At 37.7% G+C, this 15986-nt stretch overlaps 1 protein-coding gene and 2 long non-coding RNA genes across 3 annotated transcripts in view; 2 read left to right on the top strand and 1 right to left on the bottom strand.

Moving 5' to 3' along the window:
* LOC105270401 (uncharacterized) overlaps positions 1-13472 on the bottom strand; it is a 28558-nt gene extending 15086 nt beyond the window's left edge. The window contains exon 1 of the mRNA XM_011311297.1: positions 12592-13472. Within this exon, the coding sequence (XP_011309599.1) occupies positions 12592-12675 (84 nt within the window). The 5' untranslated portion in view covers positions 12676-13472. The remainder of the gene's footprint in view (positions 1-12591) is intronic.
* Positions 4420-5305, top strand: LOC105270399 (uncharacterized). Its single transcript, XR_892532.1, has 3 exons — positions 4420-4434; positions 4750-4949; positions 5065-5305. It is a non-coding gene; the product is annotated as an uncharacterized lncRNA (long non-coding RNA).
* Positions 6188-6645, top strand: LOC105270400 (uncharacterized). Its single transcript, XR_892533.1, has 2 exons — positions 6188-6355; positions 6433-6645. It is a non-coding gene; the product is annotated as an uncharacterized lncRNA (long non-coding RNA).
* Positions 13473-15986: the final 2514 nt, after the last annotated feature.

The raw sequence follows: 15986 nt of genomic DNA, 5'->3' as shown, positions 1-15986 counted from the left end.
TTTCTATCACTACTTTCGGTTTTTTCTTATCTAATGTTCATAAAGTTAATTCATAAAGTTGTTAATCTATGTTTACATTTCTCACGTGCAGATGATTGCAGTAGCATCCGCGTTAAAGTGCTCTCTTTACACATAATCAAACTATGAATATGGAATTTTATGAATCGTAAAATTGAAATTATGATGCGATGCGTCTCGAGGCGGCGGCTGTAAGATCAGACGTTAGAGCGCGTAGATGATTCCGGTTTTAATCGATAAATAGATTGATCGTGAAAAAATACTGGATGATTTTATCCTCTTCATACCACATTTTCCTTCTCGATCATTTCCTCGTACACCTGCGATCGAAGAAATCGTGGACCAAGGAGTTGTATAAAAGTCCTCACATATCCCGGAGACATCAGAGTATCAAGAAACCTCGGAGAGACGCTCTCAGATTCAAAGATGAAGTTATTTGCAATAATTCTTGTGATTTTTTCCTTTACCGTGTTTGTGTCATCAGGATCCGTTGCAATGATCGATGGACCAGTGCGTGGATCATCCAGAGGTGTTGTGGGAACTTGTAAGATTTCCCTGAATTTTCTAATGTACAGTTCACCCAAAAGAAATATTACAAGGAAAAAAAGTTAATGTTTAATTTGATTTAGAGTAATTTGAAGAGACAAATTTTTTTTTAGAGTGTTTTGTGTTATTAATTAGATCTGAGATATTCAATTCTTCACTTTTGTATTGATTAGATATTCTGGACAATACAGACGCTAACTTTGAGATAATTAATACAGCTGGAGAACCAGGAGACATTGATCGTGTTTTTCACTGATCATTTAGGTGAGAATTACAGAGAAATATCTAGGGGTTGTCTGCATGTAAATAATTGATTAACAATTCTTTTAGGTTTTTGGCTCCGTGTGAATAATTGAACTAATGAAATCCCGGGGATTAATCTGAGGAAGAGGATTAAATTCTAGAAGCAGCTGGTGGGACAACAACAAAATAGCCTGATATAAAAAAAGGAATAATTGATGAATTAAAAAATTAGGACGATTGTTGATAGCCTTTCACTTTGGATTAAGTTCTTTTTCATCTCAATTTGGCCATCGAAAGATGATTTCTAAAAATAAATGCGCAATTTATAAGGATTTTTATCTCCAACCGCAAGTCCTTTCCTATGATTTCCAACCTTCTTCAAGAACGTCTTAATGCGAGACAAGTTTTTCCCGGAATGTATAATTATTGAAATCTCCTTTCCCACATGTTTATCGCTCTCAAATTAATCTCTTCATCTACTTCCGTTTCCTTCGGGCAATTTTCCTGTGGAGGGTTTACATAAAAGGGAATTCTCCCGGAGGCAGAGCCTCAGACCTTTCCCAAAGTCGTCACCGCATTAAATTAAAAATGAAAATTTTCATTACGATTTTTGCGCTCCTCTCCATCATTGTACTAGTCTCATCAATTCCAGCCCCAGGCGGAGATGATGACATCAGTCTGATCATTCCGGGTCGTAAGTTTTTATGATTTGCAGAGAACCGAGAACATCACTCCGAGAAATAAATATCTGCATTGTTGAAAATTTATTTCAAGTTCAGTGAAATCGTGAAGAATTTCCGAATTAAAAATTCCTTCGATTTTTTTTTCCTAGCTAATATGGTTGAAGGCGATGGGGGTCCTGGAATTCGAGGAAAACGTGCACCATTTATCGGACTATTGGTGCGAGGACTGGCCTCTGGGATTGGAAGTTTCTTCGGCTCTCGAAGTCGACAGTGAAGACTTGAAAATTTATATTCCTCAAGGACAAGCTCTCTCTGGATATCACGATAAAATAATAATAACTTACTGCTAATAATAATGTAACAAAAAGAAAATCAATAAATGAGTGGTGGTCAGACGAACGAATCGTAATGAAAGCTCTCTTTATGCAATTCGCAGGAGTAAAAATTTCAAGCAGGATTTTATTTACCGTTTTCAATGAATAGAAAAAAATACAAATTATTTATTCAAAGGTGTTACGATCAACGATACGAGTGATCCGGTGGATATTAAACTCTTCCTTACAAAATTAAATGTATTTCCAGCACGATGTCCCGAAAATTCATTTTTTAGGCACGCGAAACGAAGTGGAAAAAACTCTTGGTCGCCATTCGTGCAGAAAATCATTTTTCCGCACTTGTTACGAAATATACTATTATTAAGAACTGTCATGCATCGGCCATGCTTGTAGAATAAATTATTAGGCATCAGGGTTCTGATAATGATAAATGTCTTGGAAAAATTTTGAGATTTATTGAAAATTATTTAGGCTAGAGTACATAATCAGATGCGAATCAGAGTTCATTCCTTTTTTCATACCAATAATTGAAATTACGTCTTCATTTGCCATAACGACCAGGGAAACTGCCATAAGGATCCCAGTTACGTGGTTCGGACCTATATCTTTTTGGCCGTGTAGCTCCCACATCGCCATTGACCAAATTAGCTGAAGAAGTAAATAATATTGTGCACCAGACATAACAAATCTTAATTAACAAGAAAAAAATTTTAAAACACATTTTTTCAACATTAAGAAAATGCGTCTAAAAAGTTTATGCAATATCATAATCATTTTTTCTTGTTGTGAGAAATTATTTGAAGAAATTTACGATCCACGATGACAATATTCATGTCTTCGTCTGCTGGCTCTGGAATTGACGCGACGAGGACTGCGATGGACAGAATAGCGAGGACAATAACCAAAAATTTCATTTTCAAATTTAGCACAGGGTGAACGTGATGAAGACTCGGTAGCTCTGACTGAAATATGCTTTTATAGGGACTCTCTGCAGGAAGCTTCAAAACCTGAAGGAAAGGGAAGTGAAAATTTCATCGAAATTACTTGCGGTTGGTGATAGGAGTTTCAATTTTTTTTAATTCCCTTTGAAAAATGTCGAAAACCGTCACGGAAACTGATGTTCAGATGACCCAAAATATCCTCTTATAAATAGGCCTTTCGAGACAGGTTCGGAATGAGCGCGCGAAGCGCGTACACTATCTAGTATTAATTTTTTTTTTATTTTCATGACCCCAACAAAGATGACATCTCTGTGAATTCTACCAAAAATAATCAGAGATAATTACCTATCCCTGCGAGTTGACGTCTAGAAATTTATTCTCCTATCTAGGAGCAAAACTAATGTAATGATTCAAATGAATGTAATAATTTGAATTTCAACCCCAAAAATGTATGAAGTCGTGATTAAAACCCGCATTGCTCCTACTAAAAATGTGGAATTTCGCAATGTGTTTGTATTTCTATCACCGACCGCAAGTCCCCTCTAATTTTTTTCAAGAATATTCTAATCCCATTTCCCTCGTGTTTATCAATTGAGTTTTCATCTTCCGTTTCCTTCGGGTTTCTAGTTTCCTGCAAAGAAGTTGTATAAAGAGCATCTTTCTCCATTGAGAGCTTCAGAATCTCAATCACGCTCACCAAAGAACCCTGTGTTAAATTTGAAAATGAGATTTTTCGTTGGAATTTTAGCGATTCTATCAATCGCAGTTCTCGTCACTTCTGTTCCAATCCCAGCTGAAGATGACATGAATGTAATCATTGCAGATCGTAAGTTTTTCGGAATGATGGCTTCAACTTTGACTTACCCTACACGAAAAAATACTTATGATGTTATATGGAGAGATATTTTTTGACACTAATCCTTTATATTTTCTTTTTTAGCTAATATACTGAATGGCGAAATAGAAGGTGGACGAGGAAAACGCGCACCTTGGATCGGAATGGCGTTACGAACACTTGCCTCTGGTCTCGGCAGTTACTTTGGATCTCGCCATGGTTGACCAACACCTCATAACATATATACAAATATCTCCCAATTATCGAAATATAAAAAACAAAAAACAATTTTTCTGATTCTGTACTCCAATAATTTTCAATAAATTTTCTAAATATTATCATGAAATCATTTCACAATTTGTGATCGACTACCAATTTTTTTGACTTTACGAATTGAAAATTCTATCAATACAGTAATTTTATGGAAAATGGCTTCCTGCGACTATCAGAATAATCTATTTTCTTGTAATCAAAAATTGAAAAATGTTCTTAAAGCAATATCTATGATTATTTCTGGTAGAATTCACAGAAATTTCATCCGGGGCGGGGTCATGGAAATTCAAGAATTCTTAATATCAATACGTGTCTCGGTGGAATTCCGCGGTGTGTGCAAACTCCTATCACCAACGACCACAAGTCATTCCGGTGGATTCTCAAGTTTTGTTGGGGATATTTTAATTCCACTTCGCTCAGTTTATCACATTATGCTCGAATTTTCACCTTCCGTTTCCTTTTAGTTTTGAAGCGTCCGGCAAAGAGTTCCATTGCTAGCGGACGAAGACATGAATATTCAAAATAATAATATAATATAATATTAATATTCATCACAGATCGTAAGTTTCCTCGAATCATTTCTCGAAATTTTCTAATATTGCTAAAATTTTTTCTAACTACCAGAAACTATTTTTCCTATCTAGGGACAAAACTGATTTTATGAATTGAAACGAATGTAATAATTTGAATTCCATACCCCAAAATGTATGAAGTTATCATTAAAGTCCGTATTCCTCCTATGGATAAATCCTAATGCTTGTCTCAGTGGGATTTCGCAATGCGCTTATATTAATATTTTTTCAAGAATATTCTAATTCAATTTCCCTCGTGTTTATCAATTGAGTTTTCACCTTCCGTTTCCTTCGGGTTTCTAGTTTCCTGTAAAGAATTTGTATAAAGAGCATCCTTCTCCATTGAGAGCTTCAGAACCTCCATCACGTGCACCAAAGGAACCCTGTGCTAAATTTGAAAATGAGATTTTTTGTTGGAATTTTAGCGATTCTATCAATTGCAGTTCTCGTTACTTCTGTTCCAATCCCAGCGGAAGATGACATGAATGTAATCATTGCAGATCGTAAGTTTTTTTGAATGATTGCTTCAACTTTGACTTACCCCACACGAAAAAATACTGATGATATTATATGGAGAGATATTCTTTGACAATTAATCCTTGATATTTTCTTTTTTAGCTAATATGCTTAATGGCGAACTAGGAGGTGAACGGGGAAAACGCGCACCTTGGATTGGAACTGCGTTACGAACAGTTGCCTCTGGTCTCGGCAGCTACTTCGGAGCTCGTTGGGGTTGACCAGCACCTCAAAATATATGCACAAATATCTTCCAATTATCGAAATATAAAAAACAACGAACAATTCCTCTGGTCATGTATTCAAACAATTTTCAATAAATTTTATGAATATTATCAAGAAATTCTTTCCATTTGCTATCATCAATCGCAGATTCTTTTTTTTCATTCACAATTTTTCATCGACTACCAGTTCTTGTAATGTCTTCCTGACTATTAGATTAATATATTTTTAATATTAATATGAACTATGAACTTGATTTTGTCTCGGTGGAATTACGCAGTGTGTATGAACTCCTATCACCAACCGCAAGTCATTTCGGTGGATTCTTAATTATTTTTGGGGGTATTTTAATTCCACTTCCAACCCGTATAAAAAGGAAATTTCTCATTCGGAACTTCAGAGCACCTTTATCACGCTCATCAAAGGAAAAGGAAATGATATTATATGAACTTTTTCCAGAAATTTTCTTCATATTGGAAAAAAATTTGACGTAAAGAAACTGGCCAATCTCGACTTTTACAAAATTTTTTCATTTCAATTCGAATTTCTTGTTCGGTACACAGTATCATTTTCTTCCTTAGCTAGTTTGACCAATGACAAACTGAGAGCTACACGAGCAAATAGAGGATTGGTTTCACAAGTTATACGATCATTTGCTCCTCAAATTTGCTCTTGTCAAATTCTTCGGTAATTATTCCGACCAACGCATCTCCTCCATGTCTGGATAATTTTCAATAAATGTCGAAATTTTAGGGAGAGATTTCTCATTATCAGAACCCTTTCGCCTAAAATTTTATTCCACTGACGACCTTCATTGTAGTTATAAATAAATATATTTAAGTTTATAAGGAAGAGCCTAATATCCGCCGGATCACTCGTATCATTGATCATATCACGGTTGATTAAATAATTTTGATTTTTTCCATTCATCGGAAACGGAAACCAAAATCCTGCCTGATCCTTGTTACTTGAAATTTTTCCGCCGAGGAGTTGTATAAAGAGAGCCTCCATCACAAAGCGGACATTATAATCTTTATAAACCTCGAATACGTAATTTCTGATTTCACGATGAAATCCTTGATTTTAATATTTGCAATTCTCTCAATCGCTGTTCTGGTTTCGTCCACGGCGATCCCTGATGAAGGAAACAATGTCCTTGTCGTGGGCAGTCGTAAGTTCATCGAATCATTCTCTCAAATTCCAGAATTTTTCTGTATACTAATAAGACCTTTATTTTTCCGTAATTAGCGGAGGATTTGGAGGGCCTTTCGAGACAGCAACGCGGCATCGGAGACTTTTTCAAGAAAATATTCGGTTTCTTCGGCAGAAAACGCTAACGATTGAACCCATCCCACTAATTAATTCATTTACACTTTGAAATTGAAAACGTTACACGGTTGTAATCTAATTGCAGTAATTTTTAATAAATTTTGAATGACATCTCTGTATTTCTTGCATAAACTTTGAATTTGTCTTCATTGCCAAACCTTTCCTAATTAATAATAATTAATAATAATTTGCAAAATCTTTTTTATTGAGCTGTACTGTTCTTCTTATATGAATTTTTTATCTTCAGTAAGGGTAGCAGGACGTTTCGAAAAAACTTTATTCTCGTTTCGTATGTAAATTATTTTTATTAATTGTTGGGTTTCCGTTTCCATCGGAAGAGGTCTGGACTGCGGTTCGTCAATTTAATTTTCCTCCTGAGACTCATATAAGAGGAAGTCCCAGGCAAATAGAAGACACTAATAGAAATTGCCTTGAGTAGTAAATTTCGTTTCTGTAATGAAGTTTCTCGGGATAATCTTCGCGATCCTTTCAATCGCTGCACTTGTTATCGCCATCGGTAAGTCTCTCATAAATAATTGAATAAAAAAACTATAATGACCCTTTGCCCCTCAAATCTAATTTTATAGATTTTTCTTTTCATTTTTATTAGCGGCTACAAAAGAAGTGGTCGCCAACCCCGAACTAGTAGGTGAACCACTGATCAGGACAAAACGCCAGAAATAAATTTAGAAAACCCGTGATTCGATTCGTATATTCATTAAAATTTCAATTATCATTAGTGAATGCGGAATTATCCAGAATTTGTGCTTTGAAAGTGAAAAAAATCGGAAAATTCAACTGCAGTCGAGATGAAACTGATTATCGGGATCATTGGAATTATTTTATGCGTCGATTTTGTCTCTTCAGTTTCTACAATAGATTTAGACATGACTGAGACTGCAATAGACATCTGTGAGTAATTATAATTCCATTTAATGCTACATTATATTCCAGTCATGAAGTGGAAAAGAAATTTAATTAGTTTATATAGTCGATCATAATTTGTTAAAAAAAATGCGACTTGCAGCTCCAGCGGACATCGCGATTCCCATTGTTGAATTCCTGCGAAGACGACGAGATCAACTGAATAATCTGTCTTATCCTCGACTCCATGCTGCCCTTCTTCATCTACCACCAGGTGAAGTCAAAATAGACGAGCCCACGCTAACGCACCTCTGAACATAAACTTGGAACATTAAATCGCACGAGAACATGTACTTTCCACCACCGCATTAAAATCCGCTTTCTCAATAAACGCCCAAAATATTTCCCCGCATAAAATCTGTTCCTGACACTATCAACCATTCGCATGTTATTCACTCTGTATTTAACGACTTTGAAATCAAGGACAACAACAGGATTACATTTCCGGTGGGCACTGAGAGAAAAAAACAGAGAAAAATTATTTACACAATTTTCCCAACTCTTCCACCCCATGTTTCATGTTTAATACCGATTGGAGTTTTACTATGTAATTGTTAGTCGAAGTGTTAGATTTTTTTATCAGATTGGTGGTTAAAGTTCGTAACGGTCTAATAGCTGAAACTGAATTTTCAAGGGGTTCTTCTCATCATATAGCACAATCGCTCTGAAACAACAAAATTCCGTGCCTGGACCCCATAAAATTGGTAGTTGAAAAAAAAAACCTGAGCCTTCCCCATCGTGTCTGGGCCCTGAAAATGCGTGAGAATAACCTCCAGCTAAGTGGAACTCCATGGAGATGATCTGGAATTTTTTTCCTGACGTCGGTGCATCATCAGCGACCGTTCCCGACGATTCCACCGTTGATGGACGACAGCAAGTTATCTCAAGGTGTAACAAAGCGAAATCCATTCTCCAACGAATAAGTTCTCCCATGCCATTGTATTTCAATTGAGCGAGGTGAACTTGAATATAATTGTCGACCCGGATTTCATACCCGATGCCGAGACACTTCGGGGCGTGATGCACGCCAAATCGCCTGTCGTGTGCATCACTCAGAGCATCACGAGATATTTTTCCCAGTCGATGACTTTTCAGCAGTAAAATTTACCATCAGAATTCAAGTGTTCCCTTAAATAATAATTCCTTCAAACCGGAAGTTCTGCAGCGGATAGATTGATTTGCACTAACTCCTTATTTAATGACCTGAGATGAAAAAAAAAACCGAAGAAAAGGCGCGCGAATGAAATCCCTGGGCATCAATGACCTCCAACGGCTTAAGTAATACATTACCAGGATACGCAAGTACTCAGATCAAAATCTCCGACTGCATCACAGCCACCATCGTATGCAACAGCATCTCCACGTGAATTCCTCGACGAGTACGCGACCTCACTCCACCATAATATTCCACCTGATGTCCTGGGGGATATTACCGAGTGGGGGATGGGGAAAGGGAGATGAATCGAGTAAAACTGGCAAAGCGGACTTCATCTCGAGATCAACAGGAGATAGCTAAACTGCTACGAAGAAGCTGTTACGAGGTAACGAGTTGTCAGACTTCAAAGTCAATTTTTTTTTCATACGCATCCTCACGTGATAATAATCCACTGGATGGTATCAATTCACGAGATCCTTATCCACGGCATCTCCAATATTTTATTAATTTATTCAAATGGGTCAATTACCCACTGTTAACATCCAAATATTTCCGCATCTACAATTTTAAAACTGGGAATAACGATAAAATTATTTTGCAACGTAAAAATTCATAAATTCATTCAAGAATTTGAGAATGTATTGAGACAGATTTGATGACATTATTATTATTCAAATCACGTAACCGATCTAATCGAAGCGGATTATTTTCCAAGAAACGAAGATCCTTCGATAATGGGAACACTTTCATGGGCGCAACTGGATGACTTGATGTGACTCAAGTATCTAGAAACAGGAGCAAACGAAAGGAGAGTGGGATGAGGTAAATATGCTGAGGTGCAGCGAGATAGTAGTTTGTACAGAGAAAAAAGACACTTGTTGCTACCATGGACATGAGAGAAGTACCCCTGCGTTATTCCGGCTGAGTCCGTTGAACCTAACTGTTGGAACGCAACCATTGTAGTAACTTTGATGCCAGACAAAAAAGACAAGAGGTACCCAGGGCCCTATACTTGTCGTTTTCACTGGGACAAAGTATAAAAATTCCACTTTTTTTTCCTGTTCAAATTCCCGGCCACCGACTCCCGACTCAAAATTATGTAAATTATCCAATAATCCAATAATTGAAAATTAACTGTGAAAAATCATCCGAGAGAAATAATAAACTGCTTCATTAGTGGAGAGGGAAGACTTTGCAGTGATGACTCCTTGTTTATGCAATCTAGGTGTGGGAGCATGCGTCATTGTTACAATTTACGGTGTGAGGATAAAAAATGAGAGAAAAAAATATAAAATCAGGGTCCCTGTGATGGGCGTTGGACAGAATAGAACAGATATGAGATTGGTATTCCCACGGGGCCGATATTTTCTCAGCGGTGCTCCAAGGATTTTCGTTTCTCAATGCTAATCACCGGTTTCAGTGCAAATTATGTTACCGTATGTGACACAATTGTTTATGGGTACTTTCCAGAAAGCGCGAGTGGGTTTGTCACTTGTCCATGCATCCATTATTCATGGGGGAAACCATCGTTAATAGTTCATGGAGTGGTTCATCGACATGGTAGAGATGGAAGTCGATATGGGATACCTGAAGAGGCGTGAATGGAACGAGAAGATTTCCTGAGCAATGGCATGCACTTGGAGAACCAAAGGAATCAGATAGCATACCATCGGAAGAAGATTCGAAATGCGTTGGCTCGTCAGGTGTATGTGCAAGCCCCTTGGGCACAATCCCATTAGATCTCACGGTTTAAATTCAAATTATCCATAAAGAAATGAAGCAGCCCGATCTTTAATTTACAAAATGCACAAGAGGCTCGATCAAACCGAGTGTAGGAGGAGTTAAAATACCTGGCAATCTCACAGTCAGAGATAAACGCAAATGAAGCGGCGATGAAGTGTAATAAAAAGAATGCATCGATGGTTGTTTGCATGAACAATAAACCATGGAGTGCCCTCCAGGCTTGAGCACAATGAAGGGCAAACAAGCCTTTGAGGCTCATATAACAAACGAAGGAACCGTTTGAAGAAAAAATTTTTATTTTCCCGGAAACAACTGCCCGTGCATTGACAATCGGATGAATTCTTCGCGAATTAACAAGATAACTACAGAGAGAGTAGGATAAATGGTTGGAGATGGTAAAAAATTGATTAGTCTAGTTGGTGAAGAGCAATTGAAATCTTTGGGACATGTCTTGCGATTGCAAGACCTTTCCTGATTGTTTTCGTCTCGCGTCATTGGTAGATTTGTATTAAACATGTCCTTTTTCCCCACTTTCAATCACCTTGGCTTGTTTGGTATTCCGGGGCCAAAGTATGCCAGTGAAATAACTGTACCTGGGTTACCACGATAGTGGTCCATGGCTCACGTATTCATTCGGCGAGACCGATCATATAGCCACTCCTGGCTTAGGTCAGCTGAACACGTTTGATGGAAATTCTATTCTCGTTTCCATGATAAAATTCATGGCGAATTTATATTCGGAATTTTATCACGAATTCGCGAAATTGAGGCGGAAAATTGAACAAAGATGAGAAAAATAAGAATATTCCTTTTTTTTCGAAATTAATCTGTAATGAACTGTAAAAATCTTGAGAAATATTTTGTAGAATTCAAAATTTTTTTGTGCATAATTTTCGTAAATATTTTCTCCGAAAAGATACAGTAATGGTAGAGTATATGAGTATATTACTGAGCTCTATACCTTTATTCTAAAAATTAGCCTTGTCCTGCGTGGACTGCAGGGTCGAATGAACGAGTATACAATACCGAATTAAGAAAATACTTTTTTCGTTTAAATCGATTTAACACTGGAGGCAGCAAACCCATCGAGAAAATAAGTATTACACATATAATTTTTATTTTTACTCCCTTTTTACTCTGGTTACTTGCGAGGTGAACGCTTTCCGAACTTGCCGCACACGATTAGCATAAAGATAATCACTATCTTTATCTCAAACGCGGCCGCAAGGTGGGTGACTCTTGCTAACGGGCCCATGTACCAAAAGACCAGATAAACCTAGGGACCGGCAATATAGAAAAAAAAAAATCTGTAACCAAGTAAATCCGTGATGTCTCAAAAAGCAAATCACCACCCCCAACATTCTCTGCTAAACTCAATTTTTTAAAATAACAGGTATTGAAAAAAAAAAATGCGAAAATACCGCGAGGATGAATTAATCTGTGGATTTTCTCATGGCATCTCTGGATGAACTGCAAAAGGGGTTAAGAGACAACGAGACCCTTTCTCTTGGGCAATTGCGCATCTCCCAAGCCGTCTCAAACGATCCAAATGAGCAAAGAAGCATGAGAAAAGATGAGAGTAGTTCGTGAAATGGTTATCGATAATTTTCCACCGAGTAGTTGACCCCCTGGCGTAACAGCAAAATGAATCGACTATTATTTTGATTTGCCTATTCCGAAGGAATGGACGAATTATCCATAACGTTTCGATGTGCCCCTTGGATTTGGAAAATTGTAAAAGAGGCCGAGGCATTCAGTTTGATGCGATAAAAATGTCTGGCTGGATCTCTCGTAAATCCAGAAAGTTATCAGCCCCAGGCGATTGTGTGCAGGCGTGAACTTGAAACGGCCGCATGTGGCTACGGCCCATTATGCAATGGGCCTTTCTTCATCCCAAGGTTAAGGTTTCCACGGTGTGGCTTGCCATTGTTTCTCACAGCGATCCTTGCAATCTTCTTAATTGCCCATGTGAATTACATGAATAAGAGGATCAACAGTTTACACCTCCCCAGGTATCATTTTCTTTTTACATGTGATTTTATACCCAGCTCGTGCCAATGCCTTTGTTTTTATCGGTATATTTCGATTACGATTTTACGATTAAGACCATCAGTTGAAATTTAACTACAAGTATTTGTCATTCTAACATTTTTTTCATTAAATCGACTTTATATCCCACGGTGTGGGTGGATATGCGTTAATTTAAACCGGAAATAGTTTCTCGTGCTGTCTTGAAAATGAGAAGATTGACTCACCTGATAGGGATAGGGCCCAGACCGGTAGTAACTGCTGACTGATAAAGCAGGATGGCTCTTGCTGCTCCCACACATCGATGCCATTTTATCTTTTATGAGGTCTCAGTAATTCTCAAACGTCTTATTCACATAAACACCAAGGAAAGATGCATTTCTCCCCCCTGTGCACTTCTCCGAACCCGTCACAACTTCAATTTCACCGGGCTCAGTCACGTCATATTCCTCTCCAACGTTTTACCATTAACCCGAACAAAAGGACATTAAGTGTGCAAGGGATTGAATCGGCAGTGGAATATAATGTCTGTTGATTTATGCGTAATACTGCAGTCGTAATTTATGCGGTACGCGTGTGTAGGGTGTTCTTTCTTGTTCCCTCGTTTTATCCACTTCAATGTCACGGTAAACACTGACGTTTGTATTCACTCGATGATGAATTCACTTTCGAGTTTATTTGAATTTTTCCAGAACTCCTCAAGTGCTTTTTCTCCCAGTCGCAATCAGCTGATCGTCTTCAGCGACTATCCAGTGATGAACTTGCGAAAATTATAATTCAATTGAATTAAAGGAGAAAAAACACACCCCAGACAGAATCTGCAGTCTGATGTAGAGGAACTTGGTTGGTTTCTGGTGAACGCATTAATCCACTTGGAGAGTCTAGGAGAATTGATTAATTCTTGTTGAAGTATTATCGAGCCTCTGGAGACTGCTCTGTTTGGTCCCTTGATCCTCTCAACCTCCGAACATTGACCTCAATTTCCGGTCCTCACATTTTTGAGACACGGCAATGCAGATGAATAGGTGATGGAGCTGGGTCTCTCCCTGAGGATTTTTATGGTTATCTGAATGATTAATCAATCTAGTTTAGCACCGAAGAGCTTATGTCGCACCTCGTCTCTACCTCAGGACGGTTGACCACCGACTGACGACCGGCTGGAGATCTTCACCGCCATTCTTCATCTTCATTCTTTACTAAGCCCCAGCTACTCCCCTAACTATACGCCTTCCTCTGCTACTCTATCGCCTTTCTGTTCCTTCATTCTCCCCCCTTTCCCAACACACATACAGACACTCCGCCACGACCTACCTGAGAGCCTCTGACAGACTCGAAAATCAACTTTTTTCTTCCCTCCCCCCCATCATTTCATTATTTCGTTTTTTTATTCCCTTACATCGACCATTCTCGCATAAGTAATAGATTGATAAATCATCTTGAGCAGGGAGGATGTATTGATTATCGAAATCTACTTGAAAAGTTCGGTAAAATACAGCGGTGGCTGAAAAAAAATTTGTCAAAATTCATTATCCTTGAGTTTCAGGGGACAGAACTCGTGCTGGATGAAAGTCCGTCGCTAATTACACCCCCACCGAAGTTAATGGAGAATGAAAGAAGAGGCGAAATCGATGAGAAATGGTGACATGTTAATAACTGAAAAATGTCGGCGCTAATTACAATGAATTCAGAAAGATAAATAAAAAATGAATTTCAGGAGATTTTGTATTCTATTCGAGTGGAAAAGCCGACAATTTTTTGACGCAAGTTTTAATGAATATTATGTATACATATCATATATGATTCGTTCAAATTTACCGTAATGATATATAAAAATTACATAAGACCGGTATTTTTCACGGCGACAGGGTGATTATCAAAATGATTTTTGATTGTTAAAAAAAAAATTATTAAAGAGTACCTTTGAAGTTTGGGCAATAACGGTCAAACGAGCCCTAAGTGGAAGCTCTGATATTCAACTACAAATTTAGAAAACGATTACATCGAAAAAATTTCCCAGAGTACTTAATCCCCTTAATTGTTTATAAATGTAGAAATTGTGCAAGACATGTCCTTCACATATTCTCATAGAAAATCGTCGAAGAGATGTATACACTTGGAAATTTCTAGCTAACTATTTCTCAGTTGAAAAATCACAGATTTTTACTGTTTTCAATAAAAAATGTAACAGTACAAGGACTCCTCGATGCCTCCATTAATAAATCCACAATTAATTAACAAACTCACCTGCAGGAAGATGAAATGCAGATTTAACGACCTGTTAGATCACTCGGTATTTCCCGCTGTATTTTCCAGTGAATGAACACGGCGTGCTGCGTATACAAAAAACTCGACGATCCAACAAAAATAACTGTTAAAAAATTAAAATCCGTCCCTTGACGAAAAAAAAAAAATCAGGGAAAGTGCTATGAGCTCATCGAGCCCGGGCCAAGGAACGGTAAAAAGGGGCGTTAATGACCCTCAGAGGATGCCTGTGATTACAAAATCTCTGTTTAGTTCTCGCTCTTGTTTTTCCTCATTTGTAAAGCACCTGAGGTTCCATGGGGAGTTGGTAATCACAAAACAGCGCCCGGAAACTTGAGATAGAGATGAAAAATGCAGTAGATGAGGGCACCAAGATTAGACAACATCTAGTCCTCAGTACAGACTCTTTCTGCTTGACTGGTTATACTCGCGGTCGTGGTATTGCTCTTTCTGACCGCACACTGAAATCATGAAGGTTTCCAGGTCGAAAGATCGAGTACAACCAGTGGTCTTACGCCATAAAATCCTCACGGTGCACTCTCGTTTTTTACTCTACTCATTATTTAATTTACGGTTAATTACCACTATTTACTACCTTCATTCAACCAGTCAGGTTTATATGTAGATCAAGGAGGTGACAGGGACACGTTACCCCAATCGAAAAATCCAAGAAAAGTTCCGACAATGTTATGAACTCAATCACGTATCTATTCCAAGTTCATTGCGGTGGAATTCTCAGAAGAATGAAGTTGGGAAAATTCGAAATTTTTCAAAAAGTATCAGGGGAGTATGAAAATCGAGGAGCTATTCACTGAAATGGAAAAATTCGAAATTTTTCGAAAAGTATCAGGGGAGTATGAAAATCGCGGAGCTATTCACTGAAATCGAAAAATTCGAAATTTTTCGAAAAGTATCAGGGGAGTATGAAAATCGCGGAGCTATTCACTGAAATCGAAAAATTCGAAATTTTTCAAAAAGTATCAGGGGAGCATGAAAATCGAGGAGCTATTCACTGAAATCGAAAAATTCGAAATTTTTCGAAAAGTATCAGGGGAGTATGAAAATTGAGGAGCTATTCACTGAAATCGAAAAATTCGAAATTTTTCGAAAAGTATCAGGGGAGTATGAAAATCGCGGAGCTATTCACTGAAATCGAAATTTTTCGAAAAGTATCAGGGGAGCATGAAAATCGAGGAGTTATTCACTGACATCGAAAAATTTGAAATTTTTTAAAAAGTATCAGGGGAGCATGAAAATCGCGGAGCTATTCACTGAAATCGAAAAATTCGAAATTTTTCGAAAAGTATCAGGGGAGCATGAAAATCGAGGAGTTATTCACTGAAATCGAAAAATTCGAAAT

This window comes from Fopius arisanus, unplaced genomic scaffold (genome assembly GCF_000806365.1).
Source record: "Fopius arisanus strain USDA-PBARC FA_bdor unplaced genomic scaffold, ASM80636v1 scaffold00087, whole genome shotgun sequence".
Taxonomy (NCBI): Eukaryota; Metazoa; Arthropoda; class Insecta; order Hymenoptera; family Braconidae; genus Fopius; species Fopius arisanus.
The sequence above is the reverse complement of the archived record's forward strand: the minus strand, read 5'-3'. Positions and strand labels throughout refer to the sequence as shown.